Source organism: Rhinolophus sinicus, chromosome 17, assembly GCF_057876585.1.
Source record: "Rhinolophus sinicus isolate RSI-liver-muscle chromosome 17, RSI-T2T, whole genome shotgun sequence".
Classification (NCBI taxonomy): domain Eukaryota; kingdom Metazoa; phylum Chordata; class Mammalia; order Chiroptera; family Rhinolophidae; genus Rhinolophus; species Rhinolophus sinicus.
This window is the reverse complement of record NC_142517.1, coordinates 112,820,030-112,844,800: the sequence shown is the minus strand read 5'-3', so window position 1 is coordinate 112,844,800 and position 24,771 is coordinate 112,820,030. Positions and strand designations below refer to the sequence as shown.

General features: G+C 39.2%; 1 protein-coding gene across 6 annotated transcripts in view; it reads left to right on the top strand.

The window, feature by feature from the left end:
• The window catches only part of IWS1 (interacts with SUPT6H, CTD assembly factor 1), a 64,900-nt gene that overhangs the window by 23,909 nt on the left and 16,220 nt on the right, over nt 1-24,771 (top strand). For 5 of the 6 annotated variants that reach the window (XR_016019828.1, XM_074334569.2, XM_019717985.3 and 2 more), the window contains exons 6-13: nt 10,025-10,122; nt 13,001-13,151; nt 14,638-14,720; nt 15,844-15,973; nt 16,759-16,876; nt 18,892-19,003; nt 19,572-19,628; nt 20,551-20,662. Coding sequence is in view for 4 of the 6 variants with exons in the window: in XM_074334569.2 (XP_074190670.2) it covers nt 10,025-10,122; nt 13,001-13,151; nt 14,638-14,720; nt 15,844-15,973; nt 16,759-16,876; nt 18,892-19,003; nt 19,572-19,628; nt 20,551-20,662 (861 nt within the window). In the remaining 2 variants the exon portion in view is untranslated. Of the gene's footprint in view, nt 1-10,024; nt 10,123-13,000; nt 13,152-14,637; nt 14,721-15,843; nt 15,974-16,758; nt 16,877-18,891; nt 19,018-19,571; nt 19,629-20,550; nt 20,663-24,771 lie in introns of all 6 variants that reach the window. The other variant, XR_012497198.2, reaches the window with a different exon arrangement.

The following is a 24,771-nucleotide window of genomic DNA, read 5'->3' as shown; positions in this document are numbered from 1 at the left end:
AGAAACAGACAATAGAAATAGACCTAGAGTGTCTAGGTAAGGAATTTTAGATACTGCCTTAAAAAACCAGACAATGTTCAGGGAGATAAAGCATGAAAAATTTTGTCAGAGCAAACAATTTTTAACAAAGACAAGTTAGATTTGGAAAACAATGACGTAGAAATTCTGAAACTCTAAAAATATAATAATTGAAATTTAAAAACTCAGATGAATTTAACAACAGATTAGACATACTTGAAAAGGTAATGAGTGAACTGGAAGATAGGTTAGAAGGAACTGTTTGGCATGAAGTACTGAGATATATTAGTATGGCAAATGTAAAAGAATTATGTGTGAGAAGGTTTAACATAGTGAATTGGAATCCCAGAAGAAGGAAAAAACATACATAGCAGAAGCAGTATTTTAAAAATGATACATGAAGTCATAGATTATAGAATTTCTACAAATTACAAGCAGCATATAAATACAAAGAAATGTACACCTAAATACATCATAGTAAAATTGTAAGAAACCAAATAAAACGGGCATCTTAAAAGGAGACAGAGGGGAAAAAATTATATTTAGAGAGGCAACACTTAGACTTACCAGCTGACTTGAATCCAAAACTTAGAATTCTTTTTTTTCTTTAAATTAAGGTTTATTGGGGCAACAGTTATTAGTGAAGTTACATAGATTTCAAGTGTACAATTCTGTAATACATCATCTATATCTCACATTGGGTGTTCACCACCCAGAGTCAGTTCTCTTTCCATAACCATATATCAGACCCCGTTTACCATTTTCTAGAGCCCCGCTCCCCCCCCTCCCCTCTTACCCTCTGGTAACCCCTCAACTATTGTATATATTTATGAGTTTTTGTTTCTTCATATGTTTGTCTTGTTCTTTTGTTGTTTTTGTTTGTGATATCCACATATCAGTGAAATCATATGGTTCTCTGCTTTTTCTGTCTGACTTATTTCGCTTAGCGTTATATGAACGCTATGTTGTCACAAATGGTCCTATTTCATCTTTTCTTACCGCCAAACAGTATTCCATTGTGTATACATACCACAACTTCTTGATCAATTTATTTATTGAAGGACGTTTTGGTTGTTTCCACGTGTTGGCCACCGTGAATAAAGCTGCAGTGAATGTTGGAGCACACTTGTCTCTATGGATAAATGTTTGCAGATTTTTTGGGGAGATACCCAGGAGAGGGATTGCTGGGTCATATGGTAATTCTATTCGTAATTCTTTGAGGAACCTCCACACTACCTTCCATAGCGGCTGTACCAGTCTGCATTGCCACCAACAGTATATGAGGGTTCCTTTTTCTCCACAGCCTCTCCAACACTTGTTACTATTTGTCTTGTTGATGAAAGCCATTAAACTGGGGTGAGGTGATAGCTCACTGTGGTTTTTATTTGCATTTCTCTGATGATTAGTGATGTTGAGCAATTTTCATCTGTCTATTTGCCATTTGTATGTCCTGTTTGGAGAAATTTCTCTTCAGGTCCTCTGCCCATTTTTCAGTTGGGTTGTTTGTTGTTGTTGTTGTTGTTGTTGAGTTGTATGAGTTCCTTGTGTATTTTGGATATTAACCCCTTATTGTAGGCACTGTTTGCAATAATCTTCTCCCATTTATTTGGTAGCCTCTTTATTTTGTTGATGGTTTCCTTTGTTGTGCAGAATCTTTTAAGTTTCATATAGTCCCATTCGTTTATTTTAGCTTTTACTTCCATTGCCTTTGGAGTCAAATTCATAAAATGCTCTTTGAACCCAAGGTCCATAAGTTTAGTACCTATGTTTTCTTCTATGCAGTTTATTGTTTCGGGTCTTATGCTTAAGTCTTTGATCCATTTTGAATTAATTTTGGTACATGGTGACAAATAGCAGTCCAGTTTCATTCTTTTGCACATGGCTATCCAATTCTCCCAGCACAATTTATTGAAGAGGCTGTCTTTCCTCCATTGCATGTTTTTAGCTTCTTTGTCAAAAATTATCTGTCCATATTTATGTGGTTTTATTTCTGGGTTCTCAATTCTATTCCATTGGTCTATGTGTCTGTTTTTCTGCCAATACCATGCTGTCTTGATTATTATTGCCCTGTAGTACAAGCTAAAGTCAGGGAGTGTGATACGTCCAGCATTGTTCTTTTTTCTTAAGAGTGCTTTGGCTATTCGGGGTCTTTTTTGGTTCCAAACAAATCTGATGATTTTTTGTTCTATTTCTTTAAAACATGCCATTGGAATTTTGATGGGTATTGCATTAAATCTGTATATTGCTTTGGATAATATGGCCATTTTAACTATGTTGATTCTTCCAATCCATGAGCACGGAATGTCTTTCAATTTCTTTGTGTATTCTTCAATTTCTTTTAAAAATGTCTTATAATTTTCAGTATATAGGTCTTTCACATCCTTGGTTAGGTTTATTCCTGGGTATTTTATTCTTTTCGTTGCAATTGCAAAAAGAATTTTTTTTTTTTTTTTCATTTCTTTTTCTTGGCTTTCATTGTTAATATATAGGAATGCAGCGGACCTTTGTACGTTGCCAGCAACTTTACTGTATTCCTTTACTGTTTCTAATAGCTTTTTGGTAGATTTTTTTAGGGTTTTCTATAGGTAGCATCATGTCATCTGCAAATTTACCTTCTTCATTCCCAACGTGGATGCTTTTTATTTCTTTCTCTTGCCTGATTGCTGTGGTGAGGACTTCCCAACACTATGTTGAAAAGCAGAGGAGATAGGGGACATCCCTGTCATGTTCCTGAATGTAGAGCAAAGGGCTTCAGTTTTTCACTGTTGCTTATGAGATTAGCTGAGGGTTTGTCATATATGGCCTTTATTATGTTAAGGTATTTTCCTTCTATACCTATTTTATTAAGTGTTTTAATCATAAATGGATATTGTGTCTTGTCAAACGCTTTTCCTGCATCAATTGATGTAATCATATTTTTGTCCTTTATTTTGTTTATGTGATGTATCACATTGGTGGATTTGCGTATGTTGAACCATCCTAGTGCCCCTGGGATGAACCCCACTTGGTGGTGATGAATAATCTTTTTACTGCATTGTTGTGTTCGATTAGCTAGAATTTTGTTTAGGATTTTTGCATCTGTATTCATCAGAGATATTGGTCTGTAGTTTTCTTTTTTTGCGTTATCCTTACCAGGTTTTGGTAGCAGGGTAATGTTGGCCTCATAAAATGAGTTAGGGAGTACTGTCTCTTCTTCAGTGTTTTGGAAGAGTTTGAGCAGGATTGGCATTAGATCCTCTTTGAAGGTTTGGTAGAATTCACTAGTGAAGCCATCTGATCCCGGACTTTTGCTTTTGGGAAGGTTTCAGATGACTGATTCAATTTCTTTACTGGTGATCGGTCTATTTAGATTTTCCAGTTCTTCATGATTCAGGTAGAAAGGCTATATGTTTCTAAGAACTTGTCCATTTCTTCTAGGTTATTGAATTTGGTGGCATATAGTTCTTCATAGTATTCTTGAATGATCCTTTGTATTTCTGTGGCCTCCTTGATAACTTCCCCTTTTTCATTTCTGATTTTGTTTATTAGTGTCTTTTCTCCTCTATGTTAGTGAGTCTAGTCGAGGGTTTGTCAATTTTGTTAATCTTTTCAAAGAACCAGCTCTTTGTCACATTAATTTTTTTCTCTTGTCTTTTTGTTCTCTAGTTCATTTAGTTCTACTCTGATTTTTATTATTTCCTTTCTTCTGCTGACCTTGGGTTTCATTTGTTCTTCTTTTTCTAGTTCTTTAAGGTTGAAACGTGAGGTTACTTATGTGGGATTTTTCTTGTTTCTTGAGATAGGCCTGTAATGATAAAAATTTCCCTCTTAAAACTGCTTTCGCTGCATCCCAAAAATTTTGGTAGGATGTGTTTTCATTCTCATTTGTTTCTGTGTGCCTTTTGATCTCTCCTCTAATTTCTTCTTTGACCCAAACGTTCTTTAAAAGTATGTTGTTGTAATCTCCACGTATTTGTGGGTTTTCCTGCTTTCTTTTTGCAGTTGATATCCAATTTCAAAGCCTTGTGATAAGAGAATATGCTTGGGATGATTTCAATCTTAAATTTACTGAGGCTAGTTTTATGTTCCAGTATTATGGTCTATCATTTAGAATGTTGCTTGTACACAAAAAAATGTATAGTCTGATGTTTTAGGATGAAGTGTTCTATAAATGTCAATTATGTCCATTTGATCTAATGTGTCATTTAGGGCTGCTGTTTATTTATTTTCTGTTTGGATGATCTATCCATAGCTGTCAATGATGTATTTCAGTCCCCTACTATAATTGTGTTTTGGTCAATTTCTCCCTTTAATTCTGTTAGTAGTTGCTTGAAATATTTCTGTGTTCCATGATTGTGGGCATAAATATTGATGACTGTTATGTCTTCTTGTTGTATAGTCCCCTTTATCATTATGAAATATCCATCTTTGAGTCTTGTTATCTTTTTATCCTGAAGTCTGTTTCATCTGATCTCAGTATGGTTACACCTGATTTTCTCTGGATACCATTTGCTTGGAGTGTCAATTTCCACCCTTTCACTTTGAGTCTGTGCTTGTCCTTGTAGCTGAGATGTGTCTCTTGGAGATAGCATTTGGTTGGGTTTACATTTTTTATCCCATCTGCTACTCTGTGCCTTTTTTTGGTGAGTTCAGTCCATTTACATTTAGGGTGATTATTGATATGTGAGAATTTCTTATCATTCTATCTTTAGTTTTCTGGTAAGTCTGTGTCTCCGTTGTTTCTTTGCCTTTTTGTTGTTGTGTGTTATTTCTGTGTTGTATTCTATGGTTTTTCCCTCTGTTTCTTTTATTACCGTAAATATTTCAGTTCTTGATTTTTTTTAGGGTGGTTACCATTAAGTTTATGTAAAAGAAAGTTTCATATTTAGAGTATTCCATTTTCTTCAGCATGCTTACTTTCTCCATTTCCATATTCCGGTTCAGGCGTTTACTCTCCTGCCTTTTATGTTTTGGTTGCCACAAATTACCTCTGTTTGTGCTGATTGAATAGCCTCCTTCAATATTTCTTGTAGTGCAGGTGTTGTGTTAGACAATTGCCTCAGCTTCTGTATGTTTGGAAAGGTCTTTATTCCTCCTTCATTTCTAATGGATGTCTTTGCTGGATATGTTATTCTCGGCTTATAATTTCTCTCTTTCAATAGTTTGAATATTTGAGTCTATTCCCTCCTGGCTTGTAGAGTTTCTGCTGAAATATCTGATGATATTCTAATGGGCTTTCCGTTGTAGTTACTGTCTTCTTTCCTTGGCTGCCTTGAGGTTTCTTTCCTTTTCATTGATTTTTAACAGCTTCAGTACAATGTGCTTTGGGGAATGTCTGTTGGGGTTGAGGTAATTAGGTGTTCTGGTTGCTTCTTGGATTGGAGGATCCAGTTCTTTCCACAAGTTTGGAAAGTAGTTCTCATCGCCTATTTGTTTGAATATAGTCTCTGTTCCCTTCTCCCTTTCTTCTCCTTCTGTTATGCCCATTATTCTTATATTGCTCTTTCTGTGGAGTCAGAAAGTTCTTTTAGGCTTTTCATTTTTTTTAATCTCAAGTCTGTTTCTTACATCCGTGTCATTTCCAGATTTCTATCTTCGATGTCACTGATTCTTTCCTCTGTCTGGTCAACTCTACTACCTAAGCTGGCTATTTCATTCATCATTTCTTTTATTGAGTTCTTAATATCCAGAAATTCTATTTGGTTCTTTTTAAAATTTTTAGTCTCTTTGTGAAAATGTTCATTTTGCTCTTTGATTGTGTTTCTGAGTTCACTAAACTGCCTGTCTGTGTTATCTTGCATCTCATTGAGTTTTTTAAGAACTGCAATTCTCTGTCATTTAAGTCACATATTTCTATATCTTTAACTTCATTTTCTGGAGATTTTTCATTTTCTTTCTGAGCTGTCTTGTTCCCTTGGTTATTCATGGCAATTAGTGATTTATTATTTCTCTTCCTAGACCTACAGGAGTGGGTTCTGCAACAGGTTGATAGAAAGAGGTCTTCATTGTTTTTTCCAGTAGGTGTTTGTAGAATGTTTTATTTTCTCTCCAGCTGCAACATTTTATTCTCTCTCGCACTGTAGTGTTATGTTTTCTCTGCACTATTCCAGCTTCTCACACAATGGGTGGGATTCCCTGGATGGCGGGCTTCTCCTCTGTTTACAGTTCGCCTGGGTCATAGAGCACAGTGTCCGTGTGGGTATGCGGAGAGCTTTTGAAGTTCTAAAGCTCATTTTGTACCAGATTCAGAGCCCATGTGTTTCAGCAGTTCTGTTTACTCCTGCAGGAATCCACCCAGATAGGTGGGGACAGGCGCGGGGTGAGTTGTGTGCGGTAGCCAGAGCAATGACAGCGACCACCACCACAGGCGGTCCTGCTTCCACAGCTCCCTCCCCTTTGCCGTAACTAGTTGGGCTGCGAATCTGTGTCTGTGGACCACAGTTCTCAGAACTACAAATATTCTGTTCTTTTGATCTGACACTGTTCCACTTGTAGCACTGGGCCAGTGGGGGTGGGGTGAACTCTGGGAGGGTAGGGAGGGGGTGGCTAGTCTCAGTGCCTAAGGCTTCCTTTCTCTGTGGCAGTGAGGGCTTAAACCATCGTTTTTAGCCTTCTTCCCTCAGTCTTTGCTCCGAGGTCTCTGCAGTGAACGTTGGGTTCAGCCGTGTTATATGCTGTCCCCTCAGCCCTGTGGGCCATAAACGGAGCCCTAGCAGTCTGAGTTCTTCCCACTCCCGCAGCTGCGGTAGTTCCGGGATGCAGGGAGCTCGGAGCACTAATCTAGGTCTGAGTCCTGCGCCCGTGCAGCCCCATGTCCGCACTTCTCCCTTCCCTCCTCCACTGCTTGCACGATTCGCCCACCTTTAGGTGAATTCAGTAGTGGGCCTCTTCGTCTTGCCTGTCTGCTGTGCAGGGAGTCCTTTGTGGAGTTATAGTTGTTCCATTTGTTGTAAATTCCAGGAGTGGTTTCAAGAGGCTCACCTCACGCCGCTATTTTTATGACATCACTCCCAAACTTCGAATTCTATTCAGCCTTAATACTTCAGTAATGAATATTCCCTCCTCATTTCATCTTACCAATTTGCCACTTTGAAGGAAATAACTAAAGGTAGAAGGAAAATGTCAGGTGGAAGGTCAGGGATGAAGGAAGGGCAAAAAGCAACAGAAAGATGTGGATACATCTAAATGAGTGTTGACTATACAAAACGGAGTCATGTCTGGTGTGGTTTAAAATATTTGTAAGATTAAACCACATGACAGCAGTACAAATTGAAAGTATACATGGAATTGACATCTTTGTGAGTGTATGTGATAGCACATTAGTAGACTTTGGTGAGTAGGATACTCATTGTGATCTCTAAAGCGACCACTAAAAAAATTAATGGAATGTGTAACTTCCAACCTAATAGAGGGGAAAAATGGAATAATAAAAGCTAGTCAATCCAAAAGAAAACAAGAAAAGATATTAGAAAAAAGGTGAAATATTGAACAGGGGTATAATTAGACAGTAGTACATAGTAAGGTGGCATATTTAAACTTTGATAATGTCAGAGTTAAATTGAAATGTATTAAGTGCTCCAATTAAAGGATTAAAATCGTCAGACTGGATTTTAAAAACCAGTTGCATACGAATTTCAAGATTTATCTGAAATAATATAAAATTTAAAAATAAAAGGATGAAAAAAGATACTCCATCTGAACATTATCCAAAAGAAAACTGATGTAGCTATATGCACAGCAAACAGGTAAACTTTAAGGTAAAAAACATTTGAGATGACAAGGATCACTTTCTACTGATAAAAGGTTGTAAAATTGTACCCAGCCATATTCCTAGTAACGTGCTTTAAACATGTATATACAAAACAAAAATGGACAGAACTGCAAAGAGAAATGGACAAATCTATAATCTAAGTGGTAACCAAAAGAACAAGCAGACCAAAAAAACTAGTCTCTATGTAATCTGTATACAAATCCATTGGCGATTATAAAATTTAAAATTTGTTCTTCTATTCTGTGGCTTGCCTTTTCACTTTCTTAATGGAGTCTTTTGATGAACAAAAATCCTTAATTTTAATATAAATCAACTCTACCAGTCTGTTCCTTTTATGTTGAAAGCTTTTTAATTCTAAGAAAAATTTTGCTTATCCCCAGAGTCATAAAGATACTCTCCTCTGAGTTACACTCTAGAAGCTTGATCATTCTATTTTTCACATTTAGTTGTGCAATGCTACCTGGAATGGGTTTTTGTGTGTAGTATGTATGAGATACAGTCAAAATTTTTTTCCTCCGTTTGGACTATCCAATTGATCCAGATCATCCTTTCCCCACTGTGTAAATGCCATCTTTGTCATAAATCAAGTGTCTATATATATTTTCCAATCTGTTTCAGTGGTACCTTTTCTGTTCTGTTGGTCACTTTATCCTTGCACCATAATAACTTCTGATTTGGTTGTTTATGTCCTCAAAGCTTGTCATTTTTCGAGACTGACGTGGCTTTCCTTGGGTCTTTGCATTTCCATATAAGTTTTAAATCAAGTTTTTGCAAAAAGTACAAAGTATAGAAAACATTTTTCTGAATACAAATAAAATTGAAAATGAATAACAAAAATAGAAAACAAAACACGTTTGCCACCCAGAAATTTAAAACTTCCTTGTTAAACAGTTTTGGGTTAAAAAAGAAATCAGTACTTTTATTGCTAAAGCAAGAGAAATTGAAAGTAGATGGATTTAGTATCTGATTTAAGATGGTAGAAAAATAACAAGGTAAACCTAAGGAAAATAGGAAGGAAAAAGTCATTCACAAGTATCTGAGAGCCTGTGTGCCAGAGATTGTTCGGACATTGCCCTCAAGAAGTTCATCCTTAGGTAAGCAACATTTCACAAGAATCAGGTATGTTTTTTTATTTTGGAGAATTAACATCAACTTGGTTAGAGGTTTGTTTCAGTGAGAAAAACAACACATTTCCCAACAGCCATTGGGAAGACCTTTCTAAATATGACATTAGAAGCTATAAAGAAGAGACTGACCATTTCAGTTACACAAAAATAAAATCTTAGGGGTGGCCGGTTAGCTCAGTTGGTTAGAGTGTGGTGCTGGTAGCACCAAGGTTTCCGTTTCGGGGGGGTGGAGGGGTGGGGGTAAACAAACAAAAAAAACTTAGCCTGGAAAATATTACCATAAACAAAAGCAAACTACAAATGTGAGGAGTGTATAGTTCCTGTCACTTACAGAGGGCTAATTTCCCTAATTTTTAAAGAGGTTTTTCACACCAGTAAGGTGAAGATCCAACAGAAAAATAGGCAGAGGATATTGAGAGTACACAGAGAAAGAATTACAGGTAGATTAAACATGAAAAAGTGCCCAGCCTTACTTATAATAAGAGCATACAAAGAAAACTGCACAGATGCTTTTTGTTTTTCAGTCCAAAGATGGGCAGATTATGTGTTTGATAACCTGCTAGGAAGGTGGGGAAACAGGTGCATTTGTGCTTTGCTAGAAGGAGAGTTAATTGTCATAACCTCTGTGGAAGACAGTTTGGCAAATATTTCTCAAGATTTCAAATACACATACCTAAACATCAATAGAGAAGTGTGTAAATTGTCATTGCAGTCGAATGGTGAAATGGTCTAAAGCCTTAAAAAGAACGAGGATACCCTTATGCTGATATGACTTGGTCGCCAGATTCTATTGTTAAATGTGGAAAGTACATAATAGTATACCGTCCCCAGTGTGTATAGTACGCTGCCATTTGTGTGATAAAAGGGGGGGCTAGTAAATGTATATGTGTAGAGAAGTGCTTGTAGAAATGGCTATACCTGGAAGAAGACACAAGAAACCAGTAACACTAGTGGCTAGGGTAGTAGGGAGCTTTTGCCATATACCTTTTGATACCTATTTAATTTTTTTTGTGTGTGTGAATGTATTACATTTGAAGTACAAAAATTAAAAGCAGTTATGTAATTGATTTGTTAATACAAATCAATTGTATATATTGTGATAACTCTGGCTAACTTATCCTGCCTTTAGGGTTTTAACCAAGAAGATTTGGATGAAGATAAAAGTGAAACACAGGTAAAAGAAGCAGAAGATTCAGATTCTGATGATAACATAAAAAGGGGAAAACAGTAAGTTTATTTTTTTTTAAAGGAATTTTTTAAAAAGAGAACTTAAGAAATGAAGGTAGAGACTATCAAACTTTGTTTTTTCTTATTTTGACTTCTGATTCACAGTATAGGAAGGAATCTGTTCCATTTTTCTCCTTCCTATTACTCTTACAAGTGCTGTCCAAAAATTATTTACTGTTGTTATTTTTCTTTTATTTGTCCTGTGCTCAGTTGTCTTAATTTGTGGAGCTCTGTGGTGCCAGGCTCTTAATTTATATCTCACCAAGTAAGCGCTTCTGAAAAATTTTCTACATAAGAAAAGCTGATCTGGGGTCCTGGCGAGAATAAGGCTAAAGTCTTAACTACAAAATATTACTTGATTGTGTTTCACTGTACTTTTGTTGAGGTGGTTGGAATCTGTGTTCAGAAAAATCGGGTATCTAAAGGTGCCAAATGTAGAATGATTCATTAGTTACTCTTATATTTGTAAAGATGATGCTTTAAAAAATAGTTTCCTTTTTAATTCCTAGTGACATGCAAGGATTAAGCTGAATGAGTTTGTCAGTACCTTTGGAAATTAAATTATCACATCAATCATATTTCATTTATATGATAGTGGCAGAGAGCAAGTTAACTTCCTCTTTAAGTGTAATGATTCAGGTGAAAGCTGTAAAGGTTTGAGGCTCTTAGCACGTCCATAGATTTCCAACTTTATCTCAGTCGCATTATGTTTTGAGAGTTGCACTTCTTATCATTGAAAAGCAGCAGTTTGTTTTCCTTTTTTTCTACTTATGCTTTAGAAGATAAACATACTCAAATAATTGAACACCAAAAAAGAAATGCTGCTAACAGTGCTCCATGGAATTGCAGGCAGTGTTACCTGAACGACAACTTGAAATTTGAAGTGTTCCTTCTCAGGCTGATACATGCAAGTGTTAATACAGTATAGGAAAAGCTTAGGACTATTAGTATTTAGTGTACAACAATTGGGGTATGTCGTGCGGGGTCTCTGCTCCCGCTCCCCATACAAGAACGCAGGATATGGTGAGGCCAAAAAGGAACACCCACGGAGCCATAGGTAGGGGAGTCATACCACTATGGTCTCACTGGAGGCTGGGTTCACCGGACGTGCGACCTGCTGTCCGTTTTTCTGCCAACCGACCGACAACTCTCCTCCACTCTCCTCGGCTCTGTCCCCACACTCCACTCCTACAGGGTCTCACCTCACAATCTACGCGACAAGCGTCTTCCGTGAGGGGCCCTGTGCGAGGAGCCTGGAGGTGAATGCAATATCCTGGACACAGCCAGGCTCTCTGGGCACAGCCAGGGTTTCTCAGGGCACCACCAGTGCTTCTGGGCACAGCCAGACTTCCCGGGCTTCTTAGGGTACCACCAGTCTTCCCGGACATAGCCAGGGTTTCTCAGGGCACCACCAGTACTTCTGGGCACAGCCAGACTTACTGGGCCAGGGTTTCTCAGGGCACCACCAGTACTTCTGGGCACAGCCAGACTTCCTGTGCTTCTTAGGGTACCACCAGTCTTCCCGGACATAGCCACGGTTTCTCAGGGCACCACCAGTGCTTCTGGGCACAGCCAGACTCCCGGGCTTCTTAGGGTACCACCAGTCTTCCCGGACATAGCCAGGGTTTCTCAGGGCACCACCAGTACTTCTGGGCACAGCCAGACTTACTGGGCCAGGGTTTCTCAGGACACCACCAGTACTTCTGGGCACAGCCAGACTTCCCGGGCTTCTTAGGTACCTTAGGTACTGGGCTCAGCCAGGCTTCCTGGACTCAGCCAGGGCTCTCAGGGTAGCAGCTCTTAGTCAAGGTGCTTACATATTCTCGATGGCGGCCGGTCAAGACACAAAAGCAAACATCTGCCAGTTCCACTACATGGTGGTATGTTCCCAAACAAACAATCAAGCAGTCCATTAAATTAGGGATGGAAAGCAATTCCCCATAGTCCATAGTCATTCGCCAGGGCTGTCCTGGGGGTGAGGGACGACCTTGACCTCACCCTCAGCTCCCATGGAGGACTCAGCAAGTGTTTCCTCCCGGGACTGCAAGTCCCGCATCCGGGCTGCCTCAGCAAGCACTTCCCAGCCCACAGGGCCGCAACGACCTTTGCTTTCTCCGTCTTATGCTGGTTGGGGAACCATCCACATCCTCCCACCCCTCCACGGGGGTCCAGCTCTCCGGCAGCTGCTCCTCCTGGTCTTCCTGAGACTGAGTGTTCATAAGCACAAACTGCTCCACCGTCCTTCCGGGAGCTTTGGCCGGCACTATACCCTGCTCGCTGCGCCATTTGTCGTGCGGGGGACCCTTCTCGCTGCCCCACTTGTGCGGGGCGGCCTGCAGGTTCTCTGCTCCCGCTCCCCACATAAGAACACAGGACATGGTGAGGCCAAAAAGGAACACCCACAGAGCCATAAGTAGGGGAGTCATATCACTATATTCTCGCTGGCGGCATCTGCCTCTCTGCAATCCGTGCTTGCTAGCCCAGCCACCATTTTCTTGCTACCCCCCATTTTTTGCAAGCGTAGCCACAGCAGTTATATTAGTGGCCAATGGCTCACTGGTTACAGCTGGCGGCCAACTAGCCACAGCTGATGGCCATGCAATCACAGTTGATGGCCATTTACTACCTGAGCCAGCACCTTTCTATGTGAGGCCGAGAGCCTGGAAACTGCTTTCTGGGGCTCTGTCTCCACAGGGTAGTACAGAGGGTGAACATAAAATCTGGAACCTCATGCTCTTTGAAACAAGTTAAGTACTTTAAAAGAGGGCAGCAATCCTTTGAGTTAGAATTAAGAAAGTTGGTGATTCTTAACTGTGATAAAAGGAAGTGTGCATTTAAAGGCAGTTTGTGTATCACGTGATTTTGTGTTACTGCTCAGTATGGACTTTCTGTCGGATTTTGAGATGATGTTGCAGCGGAAAAAGAGCATGAGTGGCAAGCGCAGACGGAACCGCGATGGTGGCACTTTTATTAGTGATGCTGACGACGTGGTGAGCGCCATGATTGTCAAGATGAATGAAGCTGCTGAGGTGAGATGGCTCACTTCCAGCTTCATATTTCCTTTCTCCCACTCAGTTGGTCATATGGCGTTTTTGATTTTTTTTTTTAAGCTTTACCCTTGTTTAACTACACGTAAGATACTTTGGTTTTTTTTTTTTGTAATAAAGCATTTACCACTCTAAATTTTAAGCAGGGAAATAATTTTAACTTTTTAGTAACATGTTTAGAAAAAAGTGAAATGACTAAATATAAAGTAAAATGAGCTTTTTTTAGCTGAATGGCTTTGCTACCGTGTTTCCACCAAAATGAGACCTAGCCAGACAATCAGCTCTAATGCATCTTTTGGAGCAAAAATTAATGTAAGACCTGGTCTTATTTTACTATAATATAAGAAACATTAAGCTTTGTAGCAGACTAGCCAAAGAAGAAACATTAAACTTTGTGGCAAACTAGCCAAACTCGGGGGAAAGATCATTGCCCCATATAACCACCGTGTTTCCCCGAAAATAAGACCTAGCCGGAGAATCAGCTCTAATGCGTCTTTTGGAGCAAAAATTAATATAAGGCCCGGTATTATGTTATATTAATTATATATATTATGTTATACCTGGTCTTCCAGGTCTTATTTTGCTATAATATAAGACTGGGTCTAATATAATATAACATAATATAGTAAAATAAGACTGGGTCTTATATGATATAGACCCTCGAGTTTGGCGAGTTTGGCACAAAGTTTAATGTTTCTTCACATATAAAAAGTCATAAACTCATGTTTATTATATGATAAACTCATGTTACTCTTTTGCCTCTGATTAAGAGATTACATTTTACTCATTACATTTTAAAATTCTGCCCAAATTTTGTAAAGTGGCCAAGTATTATGTTTAAAAACAAGTTCTGATCTGTTAGAGGCACTGGCTGAAGTATTTATGGATCCAATGATGTATGTCTAAGATTTGTTTCAAATAATTAATGGGGGCAAGTAGTTAGAGAAATAGCTAAAATAAGACAGACCATCTGTGTTTAATTCTTTAAATGTATATGACTGTATTTTATTTTCTGTGTTTGTAGAATTTGAAATTTTCCATAATTTAAAAAATTCCCTAGTAAATACTGAAATTCTTCTTTAATAACACTCCAATATCATATAAGCCTCACAGCTGGAAATTTATTTCTGATAATAAACCAAATTTTCCCCGGTATAATTTTGTACCTTAAATGAACTCTTTTTACAATTATGCCAATATTTTAAATTAAAATTGTCCCTCTTAATTTGTAATTATTAAAGCTAATTATTCTAGTAGTTTTATGGGTTTGATTGACACAAACAGATACAGAATTTGGGGCTCTACAAAAAGTCCATTCCTTATTTTATTACCTTTTCTTGTAGGAAAATTTGTAGTTTCTCAGAGAAATTACTGCTTTATTTTACAGTTTAGAACTATAGTGGTTGTAATTCATTATTAACGATCGCTTTTTTCCTTTTCTTTTTAAAATCTTTTCCTTCCTGGATAGGAAGACAGACAGTTGAACAATCAAAAAAAGCCAGCACTGAAAAAATTAACATTATTACCCACTGTGGTTATGCACCTTAAGAAGTAAGTATTCTGTTTTATTAAAAAAGTTTTTTCCTTTTAATGGCATGATATTCAAACTGTGTGCTGGTGTTCTAGCAATATTAAAGAATGGTTGCCTTCGGTCAGTTCACAGAAAAATAATGAATACAATTTCCTGAATTTTGTCATTTCCTCCCAAATTTCTCTTAAACCTTGATGCCTGATGCAAACAGAACAAATAGCAGACTGTCGTTAATAAAAGAAAAAACTTGGAAACCACTAATTTTGTTCTTTATGGATAGTTTTGACTCTGGTAAAATTGCATCTATTGTCCCAGTGTGACTGAGAACAGAATAAGTCCTGGGAGACTATTTGAAGCACATATTGTGCAAGGCTCATATGGCCTGTTTATATCACAAATTGTCATTGGTCCTTCTAGAGGAAGGACCCTTTCTTGATAGATCCTTGTTACCAAGGTCTTTCATTGTTTTGCTTGTATGCCTGAGAAACTTTGGTTTCTCCTTGAACCTGGCCACAGCCTGCTTTGGATGACTGGAGACGTGCGTTAGTATAGCAGTTCACCAACAGCATGGTCTGGGACTTTCTGCTAGAAAAGTGCTGTCTCTATCCCAGCAGGCAAAATTATCTATGGCAGATTTCATACGTATAATATTGTCATGTTTTCTATTAACATAATTGATTCTAGTACACTAAATGGAATTTAAATGTCAGTCTTTCATTGGATTTTTTTCTGCTAGGTGATTGATATTCTCCTTCATGTCCTGCAAAGAATAGCACATTTCTGGGTTTTTTATCACTGGAAACAGTTTCAGAATCACTGTTCTGATTGATTAGACATAGTTTTGTAGTTGTAATAATTGGAGCTCATTATTCTTAACTGTCTGTACCATTTATGTCAGCATTAACCTATCTTGTGTAATTTGCATTTGTTTTAACAAATCATCTTTGTCAGGTCTGTTTTTGAAAATAGAAACTAAATTTCATATTGCTTTTGAAAGCTGTGAATAGTGCTCAGTAAATAATGCATGATTAACTTCTATAGAAAGAATTTCTGGAAACATCACTAACCATGTAAGAATATCCATAGGAAGCTGTAGCAGAACCAACATATATAGACTTAACTTTTTTTTAATTATTATTGCAGGCAGGACCTTAAAGAAACATTTATTGACAGTGGTGTGATGTCTGCCATCAAAGAATGGCTCTCCCCTCTACCAGATAGGAGTTTGCCAGCACTAAAGATTCGAGAGGAGCTCTTGAAGATTCTGCAAGAGGTTAGAGGCAGATACTCTGACTGTTTGCTCTTCATTAATTACCTAATGTGTTTTGTACTGTCACAACCTCTACATGCTCCCTGGCGTAGTGTAGCCTGCCAGAAGAGGGGTTTCATTCACTGTTTTCTAGGAACATTCTAAATAAAACGAGCATATAAAGAAAGCCTGATAAAACTTCATGTAAGTGTAGTATTGCAGAAAAGAAGATCTTGGAGCAGCTATGGTTTATGTAGAGAGGAGTAGTGTAGTATCGGACATGTTCTGGGGAGGAACTTGAAGTAGAAAGAGCACCAACTTCAGTCAGGTAAACTTCGATTTGAGTCTTAAGCTGGGCCACGTTGGTGCGAGCTACTTCTGAAGGAATTCCTGAGGCTCGTCCTTTGTGCTCGGTGTTCTTATTCCTCACAGCAAACCTATAAGGTGGATGTATTATCTCCATTTTACAGATGAGCAGTTAAGGCTCAGAGAAGCTAAATGGCTTGTCACACAGCTGGCAGAAGGCTGTGCTTGGGTTCAGATGTAGGTCTGTTTGAGTTGAGGCCCGTGCTAACTCTTGTATCAAACTGCCAACCTCTGAGTATGCTTAGTTCACACTTCTCACCTTCACTTTTTCTTGGACTCAGCGGGAATACTGAACTCTTAACTCGACGTGAACACAAGATACCTTTTTGTTTTTGTTATCTATTCTGTTGTGAATGAACCAGGTCTCAGAGTTCCTCTGAATAGATTGGCAGGACTCCCAATTTCTGAGTGATTCATATGTGTGCATGTGTTTATGTTCTCAGCTACCTAGTGTGAGCCAGGAGACTCTGAAGCATAGTGGGATCGGACGAGCAGTGATGTACCTTTATAAACACCCCAAGGAGTCAAGGTCCAACAAAGACATGGCAGGGAAGCTAATCAGTATGTACCGTTTGTTATTGTTGTGTTTGTGTATGTATAAAAGCTAACTATGTTTTTACCAATATTTATTTAAAATGAATAAGTGAGGTGGAATAGGAAAAAGTTTTGGTAAGTTCTTATAGGTACCAGCTTTTCCCCTTATACTTCAAGTGCTTCTTCATATATTTAAGTATGCAGTCAATCTTAATTATAGCAAGTAAATGACATACTTTCTAATCAAGAGCATAGAGAGAGGGGTTAGAAGGCAGGTCCTACTCAGCCCTCTGGACACTGCAACCGGGCTGGAGCTCTGGACTGCAATTCTCTGTCATAATGTATGAGTCACCCACATGATTGGGTGCGAGATAATCATCACAGAACAAAGCGGACCCGAGGAGACGTTCTCCCAGCCAAGTCGCATGGCTAACTCCCTTCCCTTTGTTCTGCTGCTTGTGCCCCTGTCACACCTTCTTCCTGTTCTAGGAACGGGGAGATGGCCTTTGGACAGGAGTCTGCCATCCTTCTGAAATGCTGGCATTCTGAAGAACCCTGCTTTTCTTTCCACCAAAAATAAATAAGAATGCAGGCTCTGGCATTAATCCTGCCTGGATTCAAATCCTGGATTCCCCACCTACCTTACTACATATCCTTAGGCTCATGGTTTAAGCTCTTAGTCTTGATTTCTTCCTCATGCGTTTACTTTGGGTTCTTAAAAAGATTAAATGAGAGGGTGTATAAAAGCACAGTGCCTAGCACACAGTAAGTCCTCAGGAAATGTTAGCCACTGCTGCTGTTGTGGTTACTTTTATAATGGTCTTCAAAGCCCTTTTTATGGTCTTATTAATGATACCGAGGAGTCTAACTGAAATTCATCTAATCAGTTGCCATATTATGTATGAAATCCTTCAGTTTTAAGAATGAAAAACGCGCGTTTTCATCATCTTCCTTAACTGTTTCTGTGCTCCATGCTGGAAAGGATTTTTAAACTTCCAAGTTAGATCGAAAGAGTCACTATTTCTGTATCTGAATACAGTAGTTATGTCCTATTTAATTTTTAAAATTATCAAAAGTTTTTAGGGAAATTAAAAATTTTTTTGAGAGACTCAGCAGTTTTTTATTGAATTCTCTTCATTCCAGGGTGTATTTTCAGAATAATTTAAATTTTTTAATAAACCAGGAAGTATTGTATCTTCGATCTTATTAATAATCTGTAATTTACTGCTTATTAAATAATAAACTTTTGATGCTTTTATGCAGTGGTTCTCCACCCTCTTTTTGTCCTAGACTGAGAGAAGCAGAATATTCCCACTGGTACTCATGACATACCACAGTGATTCTGAATCCAGGGGTGGGGTTGGCAGGTCAGTTTTCAGAGGTATACAGACCCCCATCCTGAGACTCCCTGCTTCCTTATTAGTTTGACAACACCTGTGTTTTGTCTGTAAGGGTCCTTTCTCATGTGGTGGTGTATTGAATGCAACAATAAATGTTGGTACCTCTGGACTGTCGCTAACTAAACAGCAGGCGTGTAGTACTGTTTTTCATGTTCGTTTTAGCAGCTTTCTTAGATTTCGTGAAGTACAGACTCTATAGCAGCACTATTAAAATGTAAGTTTTAAAGATTTAGACCATTTTGACAAGTAATAAGAAGCTTTTTTATATAATAAAGTAGAAGAATGTCAAGATTTGCCATTGTCAGTAGTAAATTTAGAAATTAGGCTGTCTTTATGACATGTCAACACAGCTGGTTGATGATTACCAAAGTGAGTCAGATATGACTTTCTTTAAACCTCTGTGGTGATTGCAGGTTTAAACGATCTTTTTATACTGAGTTTTCTGAATCAGCTGGAGCTAGTTCTGATACTGGTATTCTATGTTTGTCCTATAAATGGTCCTGGGATAATGGTATTTTTAAGGAGAGAATATTCTATAATAAATGCCTAGAATATGACATCACACTAGCATGTGACTATTTCAGGAAATGGTAAGAGAAATACTACTTTGTGGACTAAATAATTGATTTTTCTTTGTTGTAGATGAATGGTCTCGGCCTATATTTGGTCTTACCTCAAACTACAAAGGAATGACAAGAGAAGAAAGGGAACAGAGGGATCTAGAACAAATGCCTCAACGACGAAGAATGAGCAGGTATGAGGGAACAGGTATGAGTGAGTAAGTGGAGTCAGTGTTGTTATAATAATTCAATTTTTTGGTAAACATTATTAAGAAACCCCTAAGATGATAGGGTTTTGTCTTTCCTCTCAGCTTGATGTGTCTGTGTAGTACATAATACCTTCTTAATTTTTATGGAATACTGTATAGGTAAAGGTCCACACCCCCTCCTAGACTTTTCTGGTTCGATCTGGTAGAATATGGACTCAGCTATAGTTCTGGAGGTTGCTTGTATTCCAGTTACTTGCAGAAAAACCGTTCTCTTCTTCAGTCCCATTTCCAAATTCTTCGGAGAAAAAAATATTAGTTCAATTTGTGTCAGTAAACTGGATACAGTTGCATCCAGGATGGCAAGGTCATTATTTGGAAATATAGCAGATATCACTTACCCATAATGAAACCTGGTATGTAAGATTAGGTGTAAAGGTCTTAGTAATGGTCTAAGTTTGGTGTTTCACTTTGCTCTTTTTTTTCTTACAAGGTTATAAGCAAAGGTAATAAGGTTCTAACATTCCTAATGTTTCACTGGTTATTCTTTTCCCAGCACTGGTGGTCAGACACCTCGAAGAGACCTGGAAAAGGTGCTGACAGGAGAGGAGAAGTAAGAGTTTTAGCCTACATAGAGAATGTTCTGTTTGCTGCTTTGTTTTTAGACAAACAACGAATGAAATGATGTTATGTTACATTGACAGGGAGATTTATTGAATATCCATGAAGTATTGTTCTGGGTGCTCTGGAGAGATAAGGGAGATAGAGCAATAGTCCATTCAGTGAAGATTTTATGCTGCTCGCTATGTGCTAGATTTCTGTATTAAGCTCTGGGAATATAGAATCAAATTAAAAATAGTCCATACTCTCAGAAAGGCTTCAGAGGGATTATAGACAAAGAGAGCTTAAGCAACCTGTGGGGTGGGCACGTGCAAGGCCTGTTTTAGGAATGGAAAGTAGACTAGCATGGTTGGGAAACAGTGGGGTACCCAAGATGGTGGGAGATAAGGTTGGAAATCCAGGTGTGGACCAAACTTTGAAGGGCTTTAAATCAAGATGAAGAATTTTCACTTCTCATTGTGATTCCATAGAAAGTTTTGCGCATGGACATTTGATTTGGAATGCTGATGCTGGTGCTGCGGTGTAGGATGGGTCGGGGGTGGACTGCAGGTAGGGATACAGTTAAACCGAGATGATGATGGGAAACAGAAAGTTGAGAAGACTTTGCAGTTGAGAAGACTGGCAATTTGCAAAATTTCCAGGAGTAGGTGATTTTGTGGGGGAGGAGCTGGTGAGATTTGAAGACACCAGCCAAAATTTTAACCTCAGCAGCTGAGATGATGGCATTACCACTCACTAAAATGGAGGAGGGAGGTTGAGGAATTCATGCAGTAATATGAGTGGTGATGAGTCCAGCTCAGACAGACAACAGGAGGGTCGATTGGGTGACATTGGGAGGGCAGAGGAAGTTTGAAACAGGTGTGTATCTGAATGAGATGGGCCACAAAGCTGCATGCTCTTCTTCCCATTCTCAGGGCTCTTAGACCTGGAGACCCTGGATTCTGTGCCCGTGCGAGGGTCCCAATGCCCTCAAACAAGGACTATGTTGTCAGACCCAAGTGGAATGTGGAAATGGAGTCATCCAGGGTAAGCAAGCCGGGGGCAGCAAGCTGGACCTCAAATGAGTGTTACTATTTTGTCTTTTCCTTCATGTTTCATAACGCTTAACAGCTCTTGAGGTTTGTCTGATTTCAGGAGAGCTGTTTTCTGGTCTTTTATTGAGCCAGATCATTAACTGCTGATGAACTTTACTTCAGACTTAAAGCAACATTATTATCAAGTCAAGAAATTTTTTCTTATTTATTTCTTTATTTCGACTGAGTCTTTAAGCCTAGAGTGTTCTGATACAGTCATTTCTTTTTGGACCATGAAAATCAGAACTCACCTGCTTGTACAGTCGACTCCTCCCTTTCTTGTCAACTGTTTTAAGAAATTCTGTTGTGAAATATTAGGGTAGACACTGCCTCTATCATCACTGTATATACTACTCAGTGACCTTCATTGCTTCTCAGTAATCTTGTTTTATTTTCTATTCCACTTTTTCTAGCCTGGTATTCTAAAAAGGGCCTAAAATGATTGGAAAAACCTGAGGTGATTTGCAGAGCAGAAACGACTCAGCAGAGTGCACGGTGCTGTCAGGTTCAGCATTGGAGGCCCAGGAGGCCCAGCAGGCCTGGGCCTGCCCGAGTGTGGCCGGGACACAGCCCCGGGAGGCTGCTTTGCGCATGGGCTAGAACTGTCAGGAGCTAAAGTGAAAACAAGTGTGTGTGTGCTTGCTTCACCAGACGAAGACAGGCCCATTTTTAGTTTCTGAAATGATGACCCTAGCAGACACTTAGTGACATTCAGGTGTTTGTGAATATTTAGAAATTGACGTGGAAGTCCCTTCCTTTATTGGTGCCCTAGAGAAGTAGATAACTACTTCCCTGATAAGCATTTTGGTCTCCTGATTGGTACCCATTTTTATTAAAACATTTTTTGTTAGGGCCCAGATCCATAGTGGTCTGCCTTGTAGGCATATAAACTGGTTAGTTAGCTTCTTGGTGGGAAGGAGGTGGCTTCTTTTCCTGTCACCAGTGGCTCAGTAGCATGTATTTGAGGACTCATTGCGTAAAGCCTCGCCCTGAATATTTCTTTAGGAGATAAATTTGATTAATTCATATTCAGTACGTGGTTGGAAATGCACAGGACTGGGACCCTCATGACGCCAGCCTCACTGACACTGCTCTGAGTAGAGGTGGCGCCTGCTGTAGTGCGCTCGTGCGCCTGTGTGCTGCGTGCCTTCTGTGATTTCTCTGTGACCCCGTTCCGGCAGCTGCCTCCACGGCCGGCACTCACCCTCCTGCCAGTTCACTTTACTGTGAAGTTGTGATGAGAACAAAGCGCACTGTCTTATTTATTGAGAATAAAGGGTGAAGAGCACGACTGCTTCAGTGCCACGGACTTCTTCATCTGGACTTCTACCCCTTTTCCTTCCTTCTCTCCATATCCATGGCCCTTGATGGTCCTCTCCCCCCCGAAACACCCATTTCCTCTTATCTTTTTTCGCTGTGTCTCCCCTCTTGTTAGCCCTCTCTTTCTTATTTTCTCTTCCCTAGCACATGTACTTGTGAGAGTTGAGAACTGCAGTGTGGCAAAGGCAATGTCGTAAACAGTCTGCACAGCATCGCCTTTGGAGGCAGGCCTTATGTCCTGAGGGCGTGCGCCTGGCTGCTGGCTGGTCCCAGTACCGCCTTTCTGTCCCTGTGGCTGACGGGGGAAAGGCAACCAACCAGCCTCCTGCTGGAGCAGAGAGAAGAGGGAGATTTTAATGGGGCACCTTCCTCCATCCTCAATGCCCCAAGAGCATGACGTGCCGGGGTTTAGCTAGGCCCGAGTCTGGCTGATAGAGTGAGCTCCTTTGGGAAAAATGAAGGCGTGTGTTGGGGCCTGTGGTCCCAGGTTACACGTCAGTCCTTATGCCACTCAGCACTATTCTCCCACTCAGGTTGCTTCTACATTCACTCAGGGATTTCACATTGTACCGACACTAGCATGTGTTGGAAAACTGTCCAAGAACAACACTGGGGTAAGTGGCTTTCAAGGGAAACTTTGTTTTATGTCATTTTTCTTTTTGAAATGACTTACGAGTTCTGACAAGTGTGTGAACTCATCCTAGAAAAAGTGCTACACACCTAATTGCTGAATATCACTACGGTCACCTTCAAAGTACTCCCCTTGGGAACCTATGCACTGACGCCAGTGCCTAGTCTACCCTTCAAAGTAGTTTTGGAACTTTTTCTGGAATGGCCATCAGAGCTGTCATCATATTACCCTTGATGTCCTGAATGTCATCAAAATGCCTTCCTTTCAATATTTCTTTCATCTTTGGGTAAAGAAAGAAGTCACTAGTAGCCAGATCAGGTGAGTAGGGAGGGTGTTTGTTTACTGGCTAAAAACAATTCTTTGTTTACTGGCTAAAAACTCCCTCACAAACAGACAGTGCTGTGTGAGCTGCTGTGTGAGCTGGTGCATTGTGATGCAAGAGCCATGAATTGTTGGCGAAAAGTTCAGGTCGTCTAACTTTCTCACGCAGCCTTTTCAACACTTCCAAATAGTAAATTTGGTTAACTGTTTGTCCAATTGGTACAAATTCATAATGAATAATTTCTCTGATACAAAAAAGGTTAGCAACATCATTGCAATATATTCGCAAACTTAATTGTCCGACCTCGTAAGTAAGCATAACACTGTAGACTAACCCCATTCCCAAAGTCCTGCCCTTCCTATAGGTCACCACTGTTAACAGTTTGATGTGTTAAGTGTATTTCCAGTAATGTTTCATACTTCTTTTTTTCTTGTTATAATTGTAGACAAATTTGAGGTGGTGAGGAGAAAAGTCACCCACTATTCGAAAGCACTTTGATACACTTCTTGCCTTTTTTTTCTATTGCTATTTTAAGTTCAAATTAGGCTCTGTATAATTTTTATCACTTCTCATTAAACCACTTTATAGATTTATTATTTATAGTGGCTACATAATAGTCTATCATGTGAATATATAATCTGTTTATTCGTTTCTCTATGGTTTCTGATTTTCCCTCCCAAATAATGCATTAACCTACACTACATTGTATATTTATATGTTAATTTATTCCATGGGATGCTTTTAAACATTAAAATGACAATGCATATTTTTATATAAACTTGTAAATACAGAGAGTACAAAATTAATGTCACTTGTAAACCAACCACACCTCAACATTAACATTTTGAGTTACTTCTTTTTTGGTTCTTGTTATAAACATTACTAGCTTGGGTTTTTTTTGAACCTTTAAGCAAATTCTTGATCATATTTTATACCTTGTTGGGTTTGTCTTTTACTTAGTATGGTAAAAATTCATTTTAGTAAATGTTCTTCGGTGATGTAATATTTTGTTGGAATACATTTGTACCATAATTTTTTAAAACAAGCCCATCTTGTTAATATTTTAGGCTACTTTTTGGTTTTTCACTAGTAAAACAGTGATAAACGTGATCACTGATAAAACTGCATTACACTTTTACTGTCCTAAGTAAGTAGGAGTATTGAGCTGATGAGTCAGGAGAGAGTTCATTGAATTTAGAAGGTTAGATGTTATGCTGTGTTCTTCCTGTGTGTTTTCAGGCTTGGGGTAACTAGGCATCTGGCAGCTGTAACTAGGGGAGGTCAGTACGAACTGGGTGCATTTTGGTTGCTGGGATGGGAGGGCTCAGACTGTTAGAGAAGGTCCTGGGAGTGGGCGGGAGAAATCCGGGCTGGTATGTAGAGCTGCTGGCAGAGACCTGAGCAGGTAAGGCTTCCAGTGTGGACTGGCAGCAGGGAATGAAAATCAGGGCACATGGTCTGAAAAGAAGTCGGGTCTTTCGGACTCTTCAGGACATCTGGAGTGGTCGGTGGGGGGATGGTAGCACACCTCTTTCTCGTTTGATAATGAATTTTTATGCTAATTCCATACTAGTACCAACTGTTAAAACTGATACAAAATAATATTTAGAATTGGGATATTCCTAGAAAATCTAGGGTTGCTGCTTGGTGATGATCCAGTGTGGCTCTGTTCAAGAATGTTCAAACTCTTACAGAGTTTCTTGCTCAGATGTGAGTGTGGAGGCTGAATACAGAGGTGGGATGGGCCTGGGACACTTCGGACTCAAAGGAGAGCTTTACTGCCGAGCAG